At 39.3% G+C, this 20476-nt stretch overlaps 1 protein-coding gene and 1 long non-coding RNA gene across 5 annotated transcripts in view; one reads left to right on the top strand and one right to left on the bottom strand.

Moving 5' to 3' along the window:
• LOC143680618 (uncharacterized) overlaps nucleotides 1–20476 on the top strand; it is a 275278-nt gene that overhangs the window by 176917 nt on the left and 77885 nt on the right. The gene's annotated exons all lie outside the window — the stretch shown is intronic.
• FMO1 (flavin containing dimethylaniline monoxygenase 1) overlaps nucleotides 1–20476 on the bottom strand; it is a 31149-nt gene that overhangs the window by 7554 nt on the left and 3119 nt on the right. For 2 of the 3 annotated variants that reach the window (XM_077156946.1, XM_077156948.1), the window contains 4 exons: nucleotides 16597–16739; nucleotides 7308–7496; nucleotides 3990–4152; nucleotides 889–1031 (listed from right to left, as the gene is read on the bottom strand). In XM_077156946.1, coding sequence (XP_077013061.1) covers nucleotides 889–1031; nucleotides 3990–4152; nucleotides 7308–7496; nucleotides 16597–16728 — 627 coding nt within the window. In that variant the 5' untranslated portion in view covers nucleotides 16729–16739. The remainder of the gene's footprint in view (nucleotides 1–888; nucleotides 1032–3989; nucleotides 4153–7307; nucleotides 7497–16596; nucleotides 16740–20476) is intronic. The other variant, XM_077156947.1, reaches the window with a different exon arrangement.

Below are 20476 nucleotides of genomic sequence, written 5' to 3'. Positions count from 1 at the left end.
AAGTTAAAATGGCAAATCTGGGCCAGATGATGGGGAAGCCTGTAATGTGGGCTTATGCATCTACAATTTATTTATCTGGATTAGGGAAATTATTATAAGTTTTTCAATATGAGAACATAATATTGAGAGGAGGATTTTTGAGAATTTGTTGGTGTTGGGGATTTGGATGGACTGTCATGAGCGCCTGGGGGGATAGACTATGGCTGGGGTTGCAGCGATGGAGCCTGGGCTTTGAATCAAAGAGACTTCGCTCTACTGTCTACTAGTGGTAGGACTTTAGGCAGGTAACTTAATCTCTCTAAGCCTCAGTTTCATCATCAGTTGTCAGAAATACTAATAGTATCTATTTCAGAGACTTGTTCCGATGATTGGTGGACGTCATTCAGTATAAAGTACTGGCACAAAGTGAGCTCCAATTAAACATTAACTGTATCTACAGTTATTAGGTGGACAGTGAAATAGCCTTAATGTGAGGTCACATGGACCTGATCAGGGTGGAGGCAATTAATAGGGAAAGGAAGGATAAATGGGAGACCTTTGCAAGGAAAAACTGTCAGGATTTTCTGACCTCTGGGACTGAATAAGGAAGAGAGGTCTCCTGTGGCTCCTGTTGGTTGACTTGGAAAATAAGAAAAATAATAAGTCAGAGAAGTTGGCTTTGGAGCAATGATGACACCTAGAATCTACAGTGAAATTTATGGACATTCACAGAAAAAACAAATATTTTTACAATCTATTTTGTGTTTCTGCGTGTGTATGTGTGTGTGCATGCATGTACACACTTAAGGTATTTTAATTCCTTTACAGTTGATCAAGATGTCAAACCCTGTTTACATGAGACATGCATCTTAAGATAAAGCTTTTTATTAAATAACATAAAAACTGTACCTGTTTTGCCAGGTGGCTGGCCTCTACAGCGATGTCTGTGCCAGAGTTCCCCATTCCAATCACAAGGACTCTCTTGTCTTTAAATATATCTGGATGTTTATACTGTTGGCTATGAAAGTATTGGCCTTTAAAGGTATTTATACCTATAGAGAGAAATAAATCACATGGAGAATTTACAGATCAGTGAATGAACCATGAGTATGGTTCAGTTGATGGCATCCATTTGATCAATGATTTAAGTTGTTTTGACTAGTTTATTCCTAGTTTAAGAAAATGTTGAAACACGAATACATGATTTTACCAGACATAGAAATTAGCAGGTGATTATTTCTTTACTCCATCTCACTAGATAGACTTACTTGATGGTTACTTACTAAGCTGAAATATTTGGTATGAAGCATATTAAGCGAAAGTGTAAGAATTCATTAGAAGTTGATGGAAGTCAATGGGACACTTGGGTTCTACTTACCAATACTTGATTTATTTGTAGTTTTTCACAAGCAAGAAGCAATAGCAAATAAATTAAAGGGAATGATGAGTCAGTACTTATATTCAATTCAGCATCCTTTTTTAGGGACACCTGCTATGTGCCTGGTTCTGTGCTAGATGATGTGGGGTAATAAATAAAATATGGTCTTAATTTGCAAAGATCTGTGTGAGTGGGGCTGTTTACTAATAGTTCACCTTGGTGACTGTAACTCAGGCTGAGTTTGTTGAGTTATCCAGAGTTGGCTCTGAGAGAAAAGGGACTATATTGGTTATACCAAAATTGAATCTGCTGGTCTTATTAGATAGCATATCTCAGGCAACTGATGCGAAATCTTATAAAAAGTGTGAATGGAGAGAGTTTCAGAGAAAACTCTCAGTTGTGTTATGCAATTGAAAGTAATTCATACTGGACACAGAACCTGTTTTCTTCAGAAAAAATGATAATACATTTGGATTCTGAGAGGATAAATGAAGGAGGTGGCCTTACCAAGACCTCGTGGCTCTTTAGCTCACTTTGAATCATTAGAAATCTAAAATGAATCTCAGTTAAAAACCGACCACTATCCAGGGCACTTAAAATTTAGCAAGGAAGCAACCCAATTTAAATATTAATGCAGTGCAGGGTTCCAATATAGATTAGAAAACTGCTGAGAAAAGAGAGCTGAATAAACCTGAGGAAATTCATAGAATTATGAGTCAGATTATTTTAGATTCTCTTTGGATCAGGCTGTTTTGCGCCACAAAATGGACAAAAAAGAGACTCTGTGGCTGAGTTTACTATGGGTCTAATACTCTCCCCGCCTATCTTATAGGGGACAAAGTGAGAACTTTTATTAGGGGAATGTGATTGTGTTCTTAAACACACAAGTACATATATACATGAATGAATAAAAGTAGTCATCTTGGGAAGGTAAAACTTATTCTAACTGTAATGCCTGTTATTTTTATTAGGTCTTTTTGGAACTCCTCCTTTAAATTACCTCCAAATTCTGTGGCACAATTAAAAAAAGTATCTTCAGTGAATTTGAATTTTGTAACCATTAATAAGCACCCTAGCAAATATATACAGACTAAGCAAGTCTGTTGTGAGGCAGGAAAGGAGATGGTGGGGGTGGGAGGACTTTATTTCAAGTCTAGAATCACGCCACTTTAGAGTTCAAAGAATTCTTTACTCTTTCAATCCAGGGATTTCAAAGGCTCACTTGGTAGTGGCTGGTGAGATAGATATCGAGAATGACTGCAATTCCATAGAGCTTTGCATGCTTGATTTGTGATGTGGGCTGTTGCATAAAGTAGTCCAAATCCCCTAGTTTCCCAGAAAACAGAGGTTTAGAAAGGTTTAGTGGCAGGCTCAAGATTACACAGCTAGTTAGTGGTGTAGTCTGGAATCCACACCTCCTGGGTCCCATGCTCATCCTTTTCAAATGAGCACAATGCCTCAGTGCCTTTTAAGATATGCTTTATACTAATCTGACCTTAATTGAGTGACCTCTGGGGTCAGATCCAGAACCACTGAGGTAAGTAAGTTTATTTTAAGGTAAGTCTTGGGATCATGCTGGGACATATTTAGACTGTGATTCCCCCATTGGACTCCCACAAACCTCTATTCACTCATTTAGTACAGGCTACATGTTGTCCTAGCCACCTCTATATTCTTAGTACCTCATGTAATATACTATGGGTGCTAAATAAATGCAATGCATTTTCTATGCCATGGAACATTTTGGATTCTTGGAGGCACTTCTTCCTGGGAATCTGGAGTGGCTTACTGCTCAAGGATTTGTTTCACAGGCAAGAGCTGACAAAGGATCAGGTTGTCTTATGGGGTGGTGAGTGTTCATCATTGAATATGTTCAAGCAGAGACAGTCGTCTCCCTGCGTTGGGAAGAAGATTTAACTTGGTGCTTTCTAATTCAATGAGACTGTTTTATGACATTGTTTAGTTTGGTTAATGGTTAGGAGAAAGAGTCCTAAAATTTCAACTCTTATAAATTCGTAGTGCAAATGAATACACAAAGCCTTTGCATTCTCTGTTCCCTCTGATTGAAATTCAATTGAAGTTTGGCATGGATTAACATGAATCGTGTCAAAAGTCAAAGGAAGAAATGGAGATCCAAAGATGTCCTAACTTCTCTCCCAACACTTGTCTCCCTGTTGACTATCAACCCAGTGCCATAAATCTCTGAACTTGCTTTACACGAAGCAAAACAAAACAAGACAATTTTTTCCCCTTTATTCACAAATTTAAATTTGTGTAAATTTAAACTCAACTCTGACAATGTGTAGCTGCTGCTGAGACTAGCAACTTGTCTAAGAATCCCATGTCATAGAACAGTTTCTGGGTGCTGTCAACCATTTAAGGAGGAACACTGAATCTCAGTGAAGCATAAAACTGCTTCTGAAGTTCGTCATTCTATTGTTTTGTGGTCATATGGTGTTTGGGTCAATATACACCAAACGAAAGCCAAAAAAACTGACCATAAAGTACTGATAAGGGGAAAAAATACCTTACAACTTCAACAGTTTAATGTAGCAGCCATAGGAATTCATCCCCAGACCAATCAAGCCTCAGAATGGTTCCCATAAGACAACAGTTGCATAAAATGCAGTACCTGGAAAGGAGTCCAGTGGCAAATACGGGTTAGTAAGATAACCTGTGCAGACCATGACAGCATCAAAGATGGCTGACTCTTGTGTCCCTTCATGCTCTGTGATCACCTCCCACTGGCCAGAGACAGTAAAGTCTGGGCGCTTTGTTATACTGCAGACTTTGGTCTGAAAAAAAGAAGCATAGACATGATTAGCCATTGTCAAGATTCCAGTGAGGGCTTCCTAGCTGATGTGTCAGTTGACCTTTCAAATGGACTAGAGCACAAACTGAACATAATAAACATAGTCTTAGAAATTTAATTGGGCAATCAGATTAATCATGATTTCCTGGATGGAGTTGTAGAGGAGTATCTAAGAGAAGTGGAGAGCTTCAAAGATTTTAAGTGGTTTGCTCAAATTCTCACAGCAAGCGATAAAATCAAGATTATAACCTAGGTTTTCTAATATCTTTTTTTTTAATAGACTTTATTTTTAATGGCAGTTTTAGGTTTACAGAAATCTTGCACAGGAAGTACAGAGAATTCCCACATACCACACACATTTCCCCTGGCCTTCTTTGCCACCCTGCTACCCTTGAAACACACATACAGTTTCCCCTATTATTAATATCTTAACTAAGTGGGGTGCATTTGATGAACCAGTAAGGATATATCATTATTATCTCAAGTCCATAGTTTACATAAAGTCCACTCTGTGTTGTATTGTTCCACGTGCTTTTTAAAATGCACAATGCCATGTATTTACTGTTATGATATCATATAGAATAGTTTCAAAGCCCCCAAAATACCCTGTGCTCCATCTATTCAAGCCTTCCCTGCCCCCCAATCCCTGGCAACTACTGATCTTTTTACTGTGTTTGTAGTTTTGACTTTTCCAGAATGTCATATATTGGAATTATGCAGTATGTAGCCTTTTCTGATGGGTTTTTGTGTTTTGATAAATTCATTTCTTTTTTATTTGTATGGGCAAGCACTGGGAATCAAACCTGGGTCTCCGGCATGGCAGGCAAGAACTCTACCACTGAGCCACTGTGGCCCGCCTGATAAACTCATTGCTTTTTATCACTGAATAATATTGCATTGTATGGATGTACCATAGTTTATCCATTCACCTATTAAAGAACATCTTGGTTGTTTACAATTTTAGGCAATTATGAATAAAGTTGCTATAAATATTCATATGCAGGTTTTTGTGTGGATTTCATTTGTGTAAATACCTAGGAGTGCATTGCTGGATCATGTGTAAGTCTATGTTTAGCTTTGTAAGAAACTGCCAAACTGTTTTCCATATCGATGGTACTATGGTGCATCCCAACAGCAATGAATGAGAGTTCTTGCTCCACGTCCTGACCAGCATTTGGTGTTGCCAGCATTTTGGATTAGCCATTCTAATAGGAGTCTAATGGCATAGTATTATTTTAATTAGCAATTCCCTAAAGATATAAACTATTGACTATCTTTTCATATGCTTACTTACCGTCTATATATCTTCTTTGGTGAAGTGTCTACTCAGATATTTTGTCCACTTTGTAAATAGGTTGTTTTCTTATTGTTGAGTTTTAAGAGTTTTTTTTAATCTTTTTTGAATACGAGTACTTTATCAGATCATCAAATACATATTTTTTGCAAATATTTTCACCCAATCTATGGCTTGTCTTTTCATTCTGATGTCTTTTTTGTTATACTTTATGCAACCTTTTTTCTAATAGAGCTTTCTGGCTTCTTTGAATAGAGACATGGATAATATATAATTGAAAACAGAAATTTGGTCCCAAGTATCTCAGTTTATAAAAGGTCTTATAGAATATATTGCTGAAGTTTTATCACATCCAGAGAACTATTGAAGTGTGACAGTCTTCTGGCCTAGATATTATAAGAGTAGTACATAAAATTCTGATTCTCACTAAGTACCTGCATGACCATGAGTAATAAGTTTTCTGATTCAGAAGATAATAAATTTAAGACAAGCCAAATTTTAAAGCATAAATCATCCGTTGAGCAAGAGGCTTCTTGCCCTTCTTTCCTTTTCAAAATTTTCAAAGAGGACAGGCTTTCAAGTCCTCTCTAGTGGGTCCCCTGCTTGGTTTATAGTGTTTGAAATGCTTCTTGGGTTTTACATATTTATTAGCAACCTTGTGTTTTTAAAACATTGATCTTCAGTTAATTAAAAGCCTTTCAATGTAAAGTTAATTTTTCATTAGAAAATAGTAAATGTTCATTATTGCAAATTTGGAATTTGTGAAGAGGGAGGAGAAACAGAACAAACAAAAATCAATTACAGACTATCTCTCAGAGACAGCTGCTTACGTGTTATTTTTTCTTCTTCTTCTTTTTTTTTTTTTTAACATGGGCAGGCACCAGTAATTGAACCCAGGTCTCCGGCATGGCAGGTGAGAACTCTGCCACTGAACCATCGTTGCCCACCCTATGAGCTGTTTCTTAAAACTGGTTGAACATCTTTTAGTTCTTCTTTTGTTGTGATAGAATGGGCTTGGGCAGCATGGAGGAAATGTTCCAGACTCAGGAATTCAGATACGGTTTTTTTCCAAAGATTTCATTCACTCCAATACTGCTTATTTTTACTGTGTCCTTTGCAAGATAGGGGAGTGGGATGAAATACTCCGTGGTTAGGTGGCCCTTATTCAATGTTGCTTACTCTGTGTAATTCCCTTTGAGTTCTTCACTACCCTAACCTCTGATGAAGGAGGGAGAGAAAAGAATGGAAACACATGAATTTTCATGTTTCTTGGGCAGGGATGAAAAAAAGAAACAAAAAAAAAAGAGGGAAAAGAGGATATATGTATTTGCCTCTGTCCTTGTGCCTTCCTCCTGGATTCAAAATCTGAAATGGAAAGGGAAAGGGGTACCACCCATGAAAAGAGTAATATTTGAAGATTTTTCTTTTTACAAGCATACTTAGAGCAGATTTTCTTCAAATACTGAGCCTCCTTTGTAAAAGATTATTGCACCTGAAGGGACAATCAAGAAGAAAGTATCCAGGGAGTAAGTAGGAGTTCTCAGTGTAGCTACCTGCAGGGCATTAGACCAACCTGAAAATGTGGTTTGATCTCTTTTAGGTCCCTTAAAATACCTGGATGTGAGCATTGCAAACTAAAAATTTGTACATGTGAGTCATGACACTAATACTTCCTTTCCCCTACATCCAGATTTCCTTGGGTTGGTGTATGAGTACAAGGTAAAAAAGGAATCCAAATGTCATTAATCTTGCCACTGGATTATCTCATCCACAGAGCTCGGGGAGATACATAGAGAATGGGTAGGCAGTACCTTCTGACTACCAACTGATGTTTAGCACCTTACCTTGAATTTGATGCATTTCAGAAGGTTGAATTGCTTTGCATACATTTTGAAATATTCCAGGAATAAGGAATTTGGCACATAGTTTGGATAATCTTCTGGGAATGGAAAGTCTGAATAACAAGACATCTCCTTGCAGCTGTTGGAAACCACAGACTTGTAGAGACTGGCTCTTCCTTCCTCAACATGTTCCTGTACATAGAGTCCACATACATGCACACAAAGGAAACACAGGTTAATTTTCAGAAATTCAAACATTAACTAAACTTATGGTGGCACAGAAGTGCTTCTTGCCAACCCGTCTAATGTAAATTTCTATCCTGCACTTGGAGATGATGAACATTGGACCCCAGTATGAGTTTCATGTTTAGAATTTCAATTCAATTTCAAATAAAACTGGGATCAATTTAACTGTCTATATTCTCAGAGTGTCACTGCAAAACACGGGAGAATAAGAAAATAGGCAAGAGCCAGAAAGTAGTATTTTGGAAGATGGGTAATTGCTGGGTATTTTGGCTTCACAGGTATTGTGGAAATGATTTTGAAGATGGTTTCAGATTATGAAGGATCTTGTATCTGAAGTTAAGGAATCTGGATATCATAGGAAGGTTATGGCAGTCCACCAAATGTCTGAAGTTTGGAAGTGGTTTATATTAAATTTTGGAAGATAACTCTGTTTTTATAAACCATGCAGTAGAGCAGCTGGAAAGTGGGGGAAGGGAGCTAGTTAAGAGCCTAAAAAATGAATCCACTTGACTGCTAATGAGGGCCTGAGTGGAGGCAATGGTGTTTGGAACTGAGACAGGGGACAGTGAGATGGGAATAAGGTAGAACCCATTGGATTGGGATTCTGACTGGATTTAGGGAAGATAAGGTCAAATAGTTCCCAGTCCGGACAACTGTGTACATGAAGTACCACTGATCAATTTCCAACCTCTGTTTTCAACTTGAATAACTAGCAAATATCAAGATCTCAGAAGACTATCACTAAGTTGAAAATTGAGCAGTTTTTGTAATGTCTTTATGTACATCGCATTCATTTTTTTTGGATGGCATTGAGAAAGTTTTCTCCTCCTTTAATGGGAATGTCCTTTGTACCTCAACATTATTTACACTCTTGGATATCTATTTCCTTTTCCCTGTGAAACAAAAATTATTTTATTGTGTGAATAATTGAAAATATAACCTCACAAATTGAAAGGGGTTTTGCTGTTCCATCAAAGGGTATGAAACCAGATCTGTATGAAATGCCGCTATCACAGAAAATAAAATTATAAGCATATCTCTGTGGTTTGAATTAATGTTACTGATAACAGCTGATATGAGTTAGCTGTTACAGAATGCCCTGCTTTCTATATCCTCGGATCTGACAACTTCACCTATCCTGAATATATCTAGAAAACTTAAAGCTAACAGGCTTTTGAGAAAGATGGATACACAAATCCTGATTCTTTATTCTGCAGGAAGATCTAAAGCAGTACAACTAAAAAGTGTAGTCTGCAGGTGGGTACTGGTATGAACTATTTGTTACTGGTCTATAACAAGATAGTTACAGAAATTGAGATTATTTAGAGACTTGTATAGCACTAGACATAGTTCAGTATTAAAGCATGTGGATTCCTGTTTGTTGAAGAGGACATAGTTCAGTTTTGGTTATATCTGTCTCATGTGATAAATTGCATGGGGTTCAAGCTGTGTATTAGTCAGGCACCAGAGGACCATGTTTCAATGTGTGATATTTTAAGGTTAGTTTGTCAACTATTCTCCAAATGTCTATAAAATCTGGAATTATTTTGTCTCATTGAAATATAATTCAGATTTAATTATAACCTTACAAGATAAATTTTTAGAAATGACTATTGGCAAAAGATTGAAGAAAATAGATTTTTAAAATATATCTCTGCTTGCATTATTGCAGATAGTTGTTAAAAAAAAATGATATCCTGGCTTGCTAAAATTCCTCTAAAATCTGTTTTTCCATTTCCATCAGCCTACCTATGTGGGTCTCATCTCTCTACTATGAATATTATTAAAAAAACTTAGAAAGAGTTTAGATGGACATTACCTTCTGACAATAGGGCTGTCTCAATCCAATCCAGATAAGATAAATTGACAAACAAGGAACAAACGTAATTACACATTAAAAACCTTAAATATTAATATACACAATGCATATTCAAAGTGTGCCTATCAGTGTTTAATGTGGAGAATTGCTGTTTTATGCATAACATTTTGCTTGTTTGTTGTGCCTGTTTGGAACTGTCATGAACCCTAGAAAAGCCATGCTCTTTAATCTTCATTCCATATTGCTGGGTGGGATTTTTTTTTTTTTTTATTGTTTCCGTGGAGATGTGGCCCACCCAATTCTGGGTGGTAATTTTTGCTTAGGTGGTTTCCATGGAGATGTGTCTCCACCCTTTCAAGGTGGGGTGGCTTACTAGAGCTTCTTAAGAGGGAACCATTTTGGAAAAAGCTTGGAACCAACAGAGCCCACATAGCCAGAGATCTATGGAGATGCAGAAAGAAAACACTCCCAGGGAAGCCTTATGAAAAAAGGAGAGAAAGCTAGCAGACAGTCTCTATGTGCCCACCCAGCTGAGAGAGTTGTCCAGAAGCCAGAGATCCCAGCAGATGCCAGCCAGGTGACTTCTCAGTTGACAGATGTGTTCTGGACAACATCAGCCTTTCTTGAGTGAAGGTAACCTCTTGATGGTGCCTTAATTTGGATATTTTCATGGCCTTAGGACTGTAAACTTGCAGCTTAATAAGTATCCTTTTTAAAAGCTGTTCCATTTCTGGTATATTACATTCCAGCAGCTTACAAACGAAAATATTTTGTAAAAAGTTATAAGTGTAATAGTGATTCTCTTCGTTAATTGCTGATGTACTCACTTGCAAGGAACAATGTGCCCTCTTTTTTAAATTGTTTCATTTCTGTTACATTTTTCTTAATATTTATCAAAATTACTTTTATGTCTTTGACTCTAAATATAAAAACTTGCATCTTATATTTTGTGTATTTTTGTTTCATTTTTCCTAGTTCATTTTATTGTATTTTATAAACATAGTCTATAATAAATTGGAAATAAAAGGTAAACTAGCTCTTTTCTACAGAGAGTTTGAGAAGCACGTCTCTCTGGAGTGCTTCTTAAGAGTTAGTGTACCTAGGAATCACCTGGGGAATCTTGTTAACATGAAGATTTTGATTCAGGAGTTCTGGGCAGGGCCTGAGACACTGCATTTCTAATGAGCTCCCATGTAGATGCTGCTGGTCTATTAGACCATACTCTGAGTAACAAGGCTTTGGAGCAGCACTTGTCCAATGGGAAAACGATGCAGACCATATATGTAACTTTAAATTTTCTTGTAGCTAATTTCAAAAAAAAAAAAGGTAAAAAGAAACTAGTGAAATTAATTTTAACAGTATGTTTAAATTATGTTTTATTTAGCTCAGTATATCCAGACTATTGTAATTTCAACATGTACCCAGTGTAAAAATTATTGAGATATTTTGCATTCTTCTTTTTGTACTACGTTTCTGAAATTTGGTATGTGCTTTACACATCTCAGTTCAAAGCTACATTTTCATTTCAAAATGGATTCACATATCCAAGTCGTTCCAAATATCTTTAAAAATTCTCCAAGAACTGAATTAAAAATTGGCTTTAAAATTAAAATTTTAAATTCATCAAAGTTAAATGAAATAAAAACTTCAGGTCCTTAGCTGTATCAGCTACATTTCAAGTGCTCCACAGCCACCAGTGGCAGGTGTCTGCTTTCTTTGAAGTACAGTTTTAGAACACCTCTAGTCCTCAGACAGGCATTAGAACCAAACATAAAGTTGGTTTGATTCAATCTAGTCAGTCATTAGTTTTCCTCCGGGTTACAGGTAAAAAAGAGATTAGGAACACCTGCAAACAGAAGTAAGAGCAACTAGCAGGGGAAGCAACTGCACTATAAGCAGAAAAACATCAATTATAAACCGCTCTGAGATCGATTAGCGTAGGACCATCGTTCCCTCATTTTTCTCTGGCAGCCGATAGCATCATCATGCTGTCAATTTCTAGTCCCCCAGAGCAAAAGCCTAAATTTGGTATATGTACTCTTTAAAGGTGGTGGAGATGTGAATTTTATACTTTGAACACACAAATAGTTAAAAAAAAATGTCAAAGCCGTTTGTAATGGCATGCTTAAACATCAAAGAGTAGGGCAGACTCATTGGAATCGGATAAGCCAGGGAACCATGCCCTTTAAGTGACCTTAAAGCAAATAAATGAACAAACAAACAAAATAAACCTCCAGTTTCTAAAATTTCGGGAAATAATTATAAAGATAGGAAAGAAAAAAGCCTACAGGAAATGATGAAGCTGATTGTGAGGTAATGTATCACAGATGTCAGCAGATGAAAAGTGTGGTTTAGAGCGGAAAGAGGTTTAGAGGCTTTAAGTGTGGTTTAGAGGCTTTAAGAGTCGGATCCAAGACCACTTCTTTGCTCTCATCTCTCTTTCGACTATTTCTCATGGAGAAGTACAAGGTCTGGAGTGCTTAGCATTTAGATCAAGTCTAATCCATGCCACTTGTGAATGCTACTTGCAGGTCCTGAGCCCTCCACTCCAATGCTCACCCCACTTAGCAACCTCCCCTAGTGAATCCCAGGCCCTAGAAGCCCCCCTGGCTGCAGGCACCTTTGGCATCCTCACTGTGTGGGTCTGTCAGTTGCCCTGGCACTCAGAGCGCGGAAGCACATGCCCCTGGGAGTTCACGGAGCCACTCCAGGGAGGATTTTTTTCCTCATTAAGGGAGTAGAATGGAAAGGGAGAACGAGGAGATGGATTGCAGAGAGATGGAAAAATATAATAAGTATGAATAAAGGGGTTTCTGGCTTCTTGGTCGACTTTGGTCTTGCAGCATAGAGGTCACCATCACCCAATGGGACACTCAGTGGGACCCCATGAGCCAGAACTCTGTCCAGGATTTGCCTGTCCTCAGGCAAAGTGAACAGACTTTGCAAATGCATGGAGTATAGTTGCTGGCAGTACGGACCCTGGAGTCACACTGCCTAGGTTCATAGTCAAGCTTGATCAGGTTTTAGCTGGATCATCTTGGAAATTTTCTCAACCTCCCTGTGTCTCAGTTTCCTCATCCGTAAAAGGGGAATAATAACAATAGCACATATCACTTAGGATAAACTGAAATTATAGAGACAATGCATTCAGAACAGTGCCTAATAAGCTCTAAATTAATTTTAACTGTTAGTTGTATTCTTCTACAGCTGCTGTGGAGATTTACTTTCTTGAACTTTACTTAATGTCATTAAAAGAGGAGTACTGCAACGGGAGAAAAATTTTGTTAGGTCAGAAGTCCTTTTGTTATCATTCTTAAAGTAGTATATAAAATGATAATGACAATCACTCCTAAATAGAGACATTCTCTCTAGTACTTTCACACTCCTGTTCTCCATGAATAATTAGTTCCTTCTTCTTTTCCTCTTCCTTAAGACAGCCAGACCTCACTTTGTTTACATACCGCTTTTCCCTGGTGTGGCGGACTCTCCCTGTATGACAATGTCCAGTTCTTTGATCTACAATACAGGATAACTAAGAGGAGATTTGAAGAAATCCCAAGAATAGAAGGCTCAGGAGGCAGATACCTGTCAGACACACCCCATTGCAGATAACAGGAACTTAATAAATATTTGTCGAATATATGGATAAAAGGAAACCTACCAAGATTACTGAAGTTTTAGAAAAGAGCTTTTAAAGAAAGATTATAGGGGGCGGGTCGCGGTGGCTCAGCAGGCAGAGTTCTCGCCTGCCATGCCAGAGACCCGGTTCGATTTCCAGTGCCTGTCCATGTAAAAAAACAGAAAGATTATAGGAATTAGGTTTAACAAGCCGAAAAATGAAATAGCAAAGGAGCAATTCCTCAATGATTTAAGGAGGTAAAGTATTTTAAACTTCATCATTGCCCTCACTGAGTCTAAAATTGTATATATTAGACAGGTACATAGTAAGTGCTCAAAAAAATGCCTTTGAGGAAACGAAAGAATGAATCTGCAGAGGAAATGACTTTGATGCACATGAAGAGGGGCCTCATTCAGGATAGAATACATTACAGAGGTTTGAAGGATGGAGAGGAGAGAGAGGCTGAGAATGTGTTTCTCCTTGTATAAAATAGATAATCCCTTCTAGATTTGTCAGTATGGGTCTGCCTGAAAGTTATAACTTCTCAAGGATCCCCCACACTAAAAGTCTCTAAAAGTAATATTAATTTCTAGAATTTTGTTCCTTCAATTACCACTTTAACCGAGGAACACACTCTCTCTCACTTTCAAGAGTTTGAGAGAGTTGATTGTGGGACAGGCGTCCCACTGCCATTCGTGTTGGTGCTCAGAGGTGATTCTTTTTCCGTGTATCCCTTTTCTTTTCAAAGTTTCTCTTCCCCCACTGCCAGTGATTTCAAGGAGATCTTTTTCACTGCAACCTCTGTGCATTTCCTCTTTGATGAAGCTGTGGTAACTGGAAGAAACCAACCACCCTTGGTGAGTGTCTAATGAAGTTCTGTAACTTATAATCTCCAAAATCACAGGACCCGCTCCCTATTTGGAAATGAAATCTGCCTCCACGTGTGTCTAATTAGATTTCTTTTCTTGCCTTTCTATTTTTGCACAATGCCCCCTTCTGTCCCAAAGATGGATTAAGGACCCTCTTTGTACATGTTCTGGCAAGGACAGTCGGTGCTAAAGCAGGCTCTTTCATTCTGCAGGTTTTGAATGGGATATCTGCTTTGGGTTCAAAGACCCCTCTAACCAGCCTTTTGTGTTGTGTTTCGTGTGTGTGTGTGTGTGTGTGTGTCTGAGTGTTGGGATGGGAAGAGGAAGGGATGCCACTAGATAGACCCAGGAGAATGACAGCCTGTCAGAGCTGAAAGCACCTTCAAGTTCATCTAGTTTGAGGATTTTCAGTCAGGCTTAGAGGAGCCTCAGGGTATTGCAGAGATGCCTAAGGGCTGCTGTATCAAGATATGGCTGCTGACCGAGGCTGGAAATGAGTTTTCCTACTTCCTAGCTCTCTAGTAGTTCAGCTATTATCTATTTTTCATCCTAGTTCTCACTTTTATGAATAAGGTAATAGAGGCTGATGATTTGTTAATTGGGTGACATTTTATCTCAGCTACTGCTTGATAATTCTTGTACTTATCTTTTTGATGTCCTATCACATTCTCCATGATATTTTTTCATGACTTTCTCTATTTTTCTTAATTCTCCAATACCATTTACCACCGTAACCCACTCTTAACCGTCCACAGATGCCATATTTTCCTGAAAGAATTGAGGTACCTGGTGTGTACCCTTTCATCTTCTCCCCCTCTACCTCAAAATTTCTCTTTAGTATTCACTTGCCCTCCTTCTCCAGTCTCTGCTGAAACTGTGAACTTTCTGGGGCTGACTCTGACATCTATGCCTACAATTACACTACTTCCTTTTTCTGCTAGGATCTTGTCCCAAGTTGGACTTACATATTCTATCTTTTTCTATTGTCTGAATTGTTTTCTTTACCTACAGACAAAGTGGTGTCTTCCCATCACACAGCAATACAAATAAAAAAAAAAAAACATTAAAAAAAGACACCTTCTTGATTTTGCCCAAGTCACACAGCCAGTTGAATACAGTTAGATCTCTATTTCTCCTGATTCTTAGATCAACGATTTTTGGGGTTAATTATTAGGTGTCTGTGGCCTGTTTAAGAAACAATTTTGTCTGGTGACCCAAGGGATTAAGTACAGCTTTTGCTCTCTGAACTCACTTTTAGCTTTGATTGAGATTACTTGAACCAAATAAATCTGTTAATTACCCTTCTTTTGGGGGTGGTTTCATCTTTTAAGCCAACATCCAACTTTGATGGATTAGTGTTTGTCTGGCGTACTTTACTGAGAAGGATTCTGAGACTCGTGAAGGGAAAGGGATCATGCTGGATTATCAATGTCTTCAGTGGACATGGGAGGGGAAAGTTACCACACAGGCATCAGGCTCCTGCCATCCTGGTGGAAAATAGAGTGTTTGAATTACAGGCATACATGTGCTTTTTCATCTAGTCCCCTTTGGAAAGAACTGTATGCACTGGTGAGAGAGTTAGTCACATTTCAAGGCATATAGTTCTTTATATGAACCAAGCTGGCCCATATTGAAAGTATTGTGACCAAACCAGCAGCCTCTGGCCTCTCTGGAGATTTGCTCACTCTGTTAGAAAATAATTACTTTATTCCAGTTCCAAATTCTAGCCCTTTGGTAAATAAAGGTATTTTGTGTCTTTCTTTTAGCCCCTAGGGGATCTCAGGTCATGATATCTGACGTGTTTCTCCTTTTCACTATTCCTGATAACTTTATCCTTGGCAATTTAAAGCTTACGGCAAATGTTTTTGTCCTCTCCAGAAGGAGGGAAAATAGGAGCTATGGGCAGAGTTGATGCAAATGCTTCCCTGGCTGAGCCATGGAGCTCACAGGTTGTTTTCTCTGCCTTGATTAGGGTTTTGATGGCCCCAAACAAGAACCTCTGTGATCTTCTGGGGAGGATCAGTCAAGTCAAGGGTGGGCCTCACTGTTCCCTGTAATTGTTTGTTCTCCATTACCTTCTCTGATCCAGACTTTAGCCCTGCTGAGATTTGAGAATATTACTTATTTTTTTGCACAAGGAAAAAAGAAACTCTCCAAATCTACCTTCTTTACTTTGGGTTATTCTTGGCATGGACTGGTATTGCCTGGGCATCAGGGGCTACATTTGCAACTCATCCTGCACCGAGCCCTCAACCACTAATACAGAGAGGTCAGGGCTGGAAAAAGAAGCAGGTAAAAGCAGTTTGGTCTAGCAGGCAGGGCCTGGGACTCCAGTTCTGTTTCAGACCCTCATCCCATGCACAGCAGTTTCTGGCCTTGCCTCAGACAGCCTGCTTCTGTTCCTGCCTTTCTTGTCCTGGGCAGTTCTGATCTGTCCCAGTCACTCTGTCCTCTTCCAACCTTCAAGGGCATCTTTGGAAACATTTCTCCCTCTTAGTTCTGTTCAAAGTTTGTAAGGCAACTGATGCACCTCCCCCCTCACCCCCCCACCCCCAAGTTCAGCCTTTGCCCTGCCTCTTTCTTTCACCAATTTCAATGGCCCTTCTTGGGACCCCTGTTCAGCAGACATTTCTAGCAGGACAACCACGGCCACCAGCTCTTGTGGAATAAATGCATACTTTTTTTTTGTACTGGTCAAGCCCTTTTCCAATAGACAAGCCATTTTGAAACCCTACTTACCGTGAATCTCCAGAGTCCCCCAAGGTCCTCGCTCCTTTCAAAGCAAGTGGGCTCCAGTCCTTCCTCCAGGCAGCACTTGATGGAGGACAGGCCAGTGGCCCCAGCTCCCACAATTGCAACTCTCTTGGCCATGTTCTCCTGTGCTGGGAAAATGAAGCAGAAGTTTTTATTCACGAGTAAACGTGAAAGCCCCACCCCCTCCTTGGCAACTCTAGCAAACCAGGAAAAAGATTTTGGAAGATGAAGGGATTTGCTCAGTTTGAATCCTCTGTAGCTGGTGTCAAATGCTCAGGTCACTGGTTTAACCCCCGTGCTTTGTATGTTCCCACCCCTCCCTTGGAGCTGGTGCCAAATGTTAGTACAGTTGTTGAGGCTGTAGCTTCTGGCAGCCTGGCTGAAATTGGACCCTGGGCAGAGGTGGGCAGACTCTTGCATTCTGGACTGTGCTACTCTCTCCTGCCTCCCTACTCTAATCCTAGAATTGATTAGTACAGCAGACCTGAAAACGATCATTTTGTTAAACATGTTCTTTTTGTAAAAACATATAAAAATGAAGCTCAGATTGGTGGGGTGACTTTACCCAAGAGCATAAAGCAGCTGGTGCAGCAGAGTTGGGACCAGGAGCTGAGACATTTGTGGCCACTACCTGCGCTGCCACAACACTGCCTGGGATGAATCCCAGTCGATGGTATACTACCAGGGCCTGGCTGCACTGTCCATATGGCCTGCTACCAGTGGCCACTGGTGGGTGGTCGCCAGTGGAAGAGGGAAGATAGCTACTGGGGAAGGTCTGTGGTGGGAAGGGGACATGGAAAACCATGCCACCACGGTCAATTTGATGCTAATTCACCTCCATGGGACATGGCATATAGGTTGGTGAATCACTTGGCACTGGCCATTTTAATGGCCAATAGTGTATTGGATAAGCTGTGGATCTAGGTTACCTGGTTATCCTGGTTATTAAAGTCCAGCTCTGTCAGTCATAACTGTGTGGTCTTGGGCAAATTACTTAGCCCCTCTGTGGATTCAAATAGAAAAAAAAAATAGATACAAGTGTAGTCACTTCCTAGTGGGGTTGTTGAGGAATAAGTGAGTCAACACGTGCAAAGTGCCTTAGAACATTTCCTGGCACATAGTAAATGTTTGATAAATGTAAGCTATTATAATTTAAAAAACATTTTCCAAAACTGGTGTCCTTTTCTGCCTTTCACATTGAAGAGCTTCTGTTCTGTTCATTCTTATGGTATTCCTGATCAACTTCATAGCCATTTAGCTTTAAATCATGGTGGTATTTCCTAATTTGTTTTCATGACAGCCCCTCCTCCTGCTCTAGACTGTAAATTTTTCAAGCATGGGGTCATGTCTTTTTGATCATAGTATATGCTAGAAATGCCCACCTATCCTTCCCCTCAAACGTAGATTCCCTGAACATTTACTACTTCCTTGTCTCACAGTTTTGATATGCATTTTTCACTTTTTAAGATTGGCATCCTGAGGGAATTGGCTCATTCACATGTAAGCAGCTCAACAGTAAGGACTTAATGCTTTTTGTTCATGCTTCAATGTCTAGGGCAACACTTGGATCTTAACATAAATATGCAATAAATACTTTCTGAAAGAAAGGAAATGTTCATCTTTTTCTTTTTATATTTCCTACAAGGGCCGGTTTTCCCCTGTACCCCAGAGACGAGGTACACCTACTGGAAAAGATTTAGTAGAGAAGGGTTAGTAGAATCCCCTTAGGGGAAGTCATGCTCTAAACCCTGATGGGCAATATGTGAATCACACCCTTGTATAATTTTCCCTTTTCTGGGTTCTAGAGGAGTTGAGTTACCTACATTTAGAGAGGCAGCTGATATGATAAAATAAATGTTGGTATTGGGATCACACATATCTATTTTGGATACTTGTTCTATCACTGACCAACTCAGTGACATAGGAAAATTGCTTACTCTCTTTGGGCCTCAATTTCCTTATTTGTAAACTGGAATATCAGTGGTATTCATTATTATGTTTTTTATGTGGCACATACTTGGCATTCAATAAAGAATAGCCACTTTTATGGGAAGAATGGCTATAGGGGGAAAAAAGGGGAGAATTGCATGCATCAATATATTTCAGCTGTACCCAAAAGCATGCTGGCTCCATAAAGACAGTGGTCTGATCATAGCAGGACACACAAGCATTCGCCAGGACTTCAGGAAAAAAAGCAGTTTCCTCTTGTAAGGAAGAGTGAGGAGTCATTTTTCCGTAGCTGGATCAAGAAAGAAGGTGGGGCAATGTCTCCACGATGACCCCCCTGAAACTAGAGCTGAGGTCAGCACTGGGAAGTGTAAGTTCCCTGGAAAAGGGCTAGCACTTATGTTTATCTTGCCTTAATGGCCAGGGGAGGTGTCTGTGCTAGTTTGAAAGGATGTATGTCCCCTAGAAAAGCCATGTTTTAATCTAAATCCCATTTCATAAAGGCAGAATAATCCCTATTCAATACTGTATGTTTGAAACTGTAATCAGATCATCCCCCTGAAGATGTGATTTAATCAAGAGTGGTTGTTAACCTGGATTAGGTGACGACATGTCTCCACCCATTTGGGTGGGTCTTGATAAGTTTCTGGAGTCCTATAAAAGAGGAAACATTTTGGAGAATGAAAGAGATTCGGAGAGAGCAGAGAATGTTGTAGCACCATGAAGCAGAGCCCACTAGGCAGTGACCTTTGGAGATGAAGAAGGAAAACGCCTCCCGGGGAGCTTCATGAAACAGGAAGCTGGGAGAGAAAGCTAGTAGATGATGCCACGTTTGCCATATGTGTTTACCATGTGCCCTTCCATCCAAGAGAGAAACCCTGACCATGTTCACCGTGTGCCTTCTCACTTGACAGAGAAACCCTGAATTTCATCAGCCTTCTTGAATCAAGGTATCTTTCCCTGGATGCCTGTGATTGGACATTTCTATAGACTTGTTTAATTGGGACATTTTCTTGGCCTTGGAACTGTACACTAGCAACTCATTAAATTCCCCTTTTGAAAAGCCATTCTGTTCCTGGTATGTTGCATTCTGGCAGCTAGGAAACTAGAACAGCGCTCCAGGGCAGGAGGGTTGGGTTCTGGGGTAGAAAGGAACAGTGTTATATATTTCCTTGCCTACAATGGTGTGTTTTCAGATACAAATTGCTGATAAAAAAAAAAAAAACCTGGATGATTGGTCATGAAAAAATGTGTCTAATCCAATTTTGAATTCTGTTAGAGAGAAGCCCAGCCAGGGACCTAGCTCCATGGTGAGTTAACCGAGGAGGTCTTAGGCAAGGAAATGAACTGCCCTGAGCTCATTTTGCAGAAGAGGATGATCAGTGCTGACTCTTACTCCAAGGGCCTGGCATAGTATTGCAAACTTCTGCCTTTAAATATTTGAAGGGTCATCATGTAGAGAAGGATTAGAACTGTGGCAAGTGGTGGAATCAAAGAAGTTACATGGAAGTAAATTTTAGCTTAATAAAAGTACTTTCCAGCATGTCAAGCTCTGAAATTGGCTTTGTTTAAGCAGAGTCTAGAAAACTAATTATTGGAGACATTGTAAGTGTGAGATTAATAGATCAGGTAGAGGGTAGAATTAAATGACCTCTAGGGTCTTGTCAATTCTGAGATTCTACTATTCATTTTTTATTAATTCAGGCATCTAACACTTATTGAACCAAGCCCTACTGCAAATGATGGATAAGGTATGAGGCTTTCTCTAGAGAAGCTCTCAGTCTGTTGTCAAAATTAGGTTTGAAAATAAATAATTGCAACATTCTGGGTAGCATGCTAAGACAAAGGTATGTTCAAACTGCAATAAGAAAATGAAGGAAGGAAGTGCTAATTCTGACTTTGGGGTGGTAGGAAAGCA

The sequence above is a fragment of the Tamandua tetradactyla genome, chromosome 4 (genome assembly GCF_023851605.1).
Source record: "Tamandua tetradactyla isolate mTamTet1 chromosome 4, mTamTet1.pri, whole genome shotgun sequence".
Classification (NCBI taxonomy): domain Eukaryota; kingdom Metazoa; phylum Chordata; class Mammalia; order Pilosa; family Myrmecophagidae; genus Tamandua; species Tamandua tetradactyla.
Note: the sequence above shows the minus strand (reverse complement) of the source record. Positions and strands in the feature narration are given on the sequence as shown.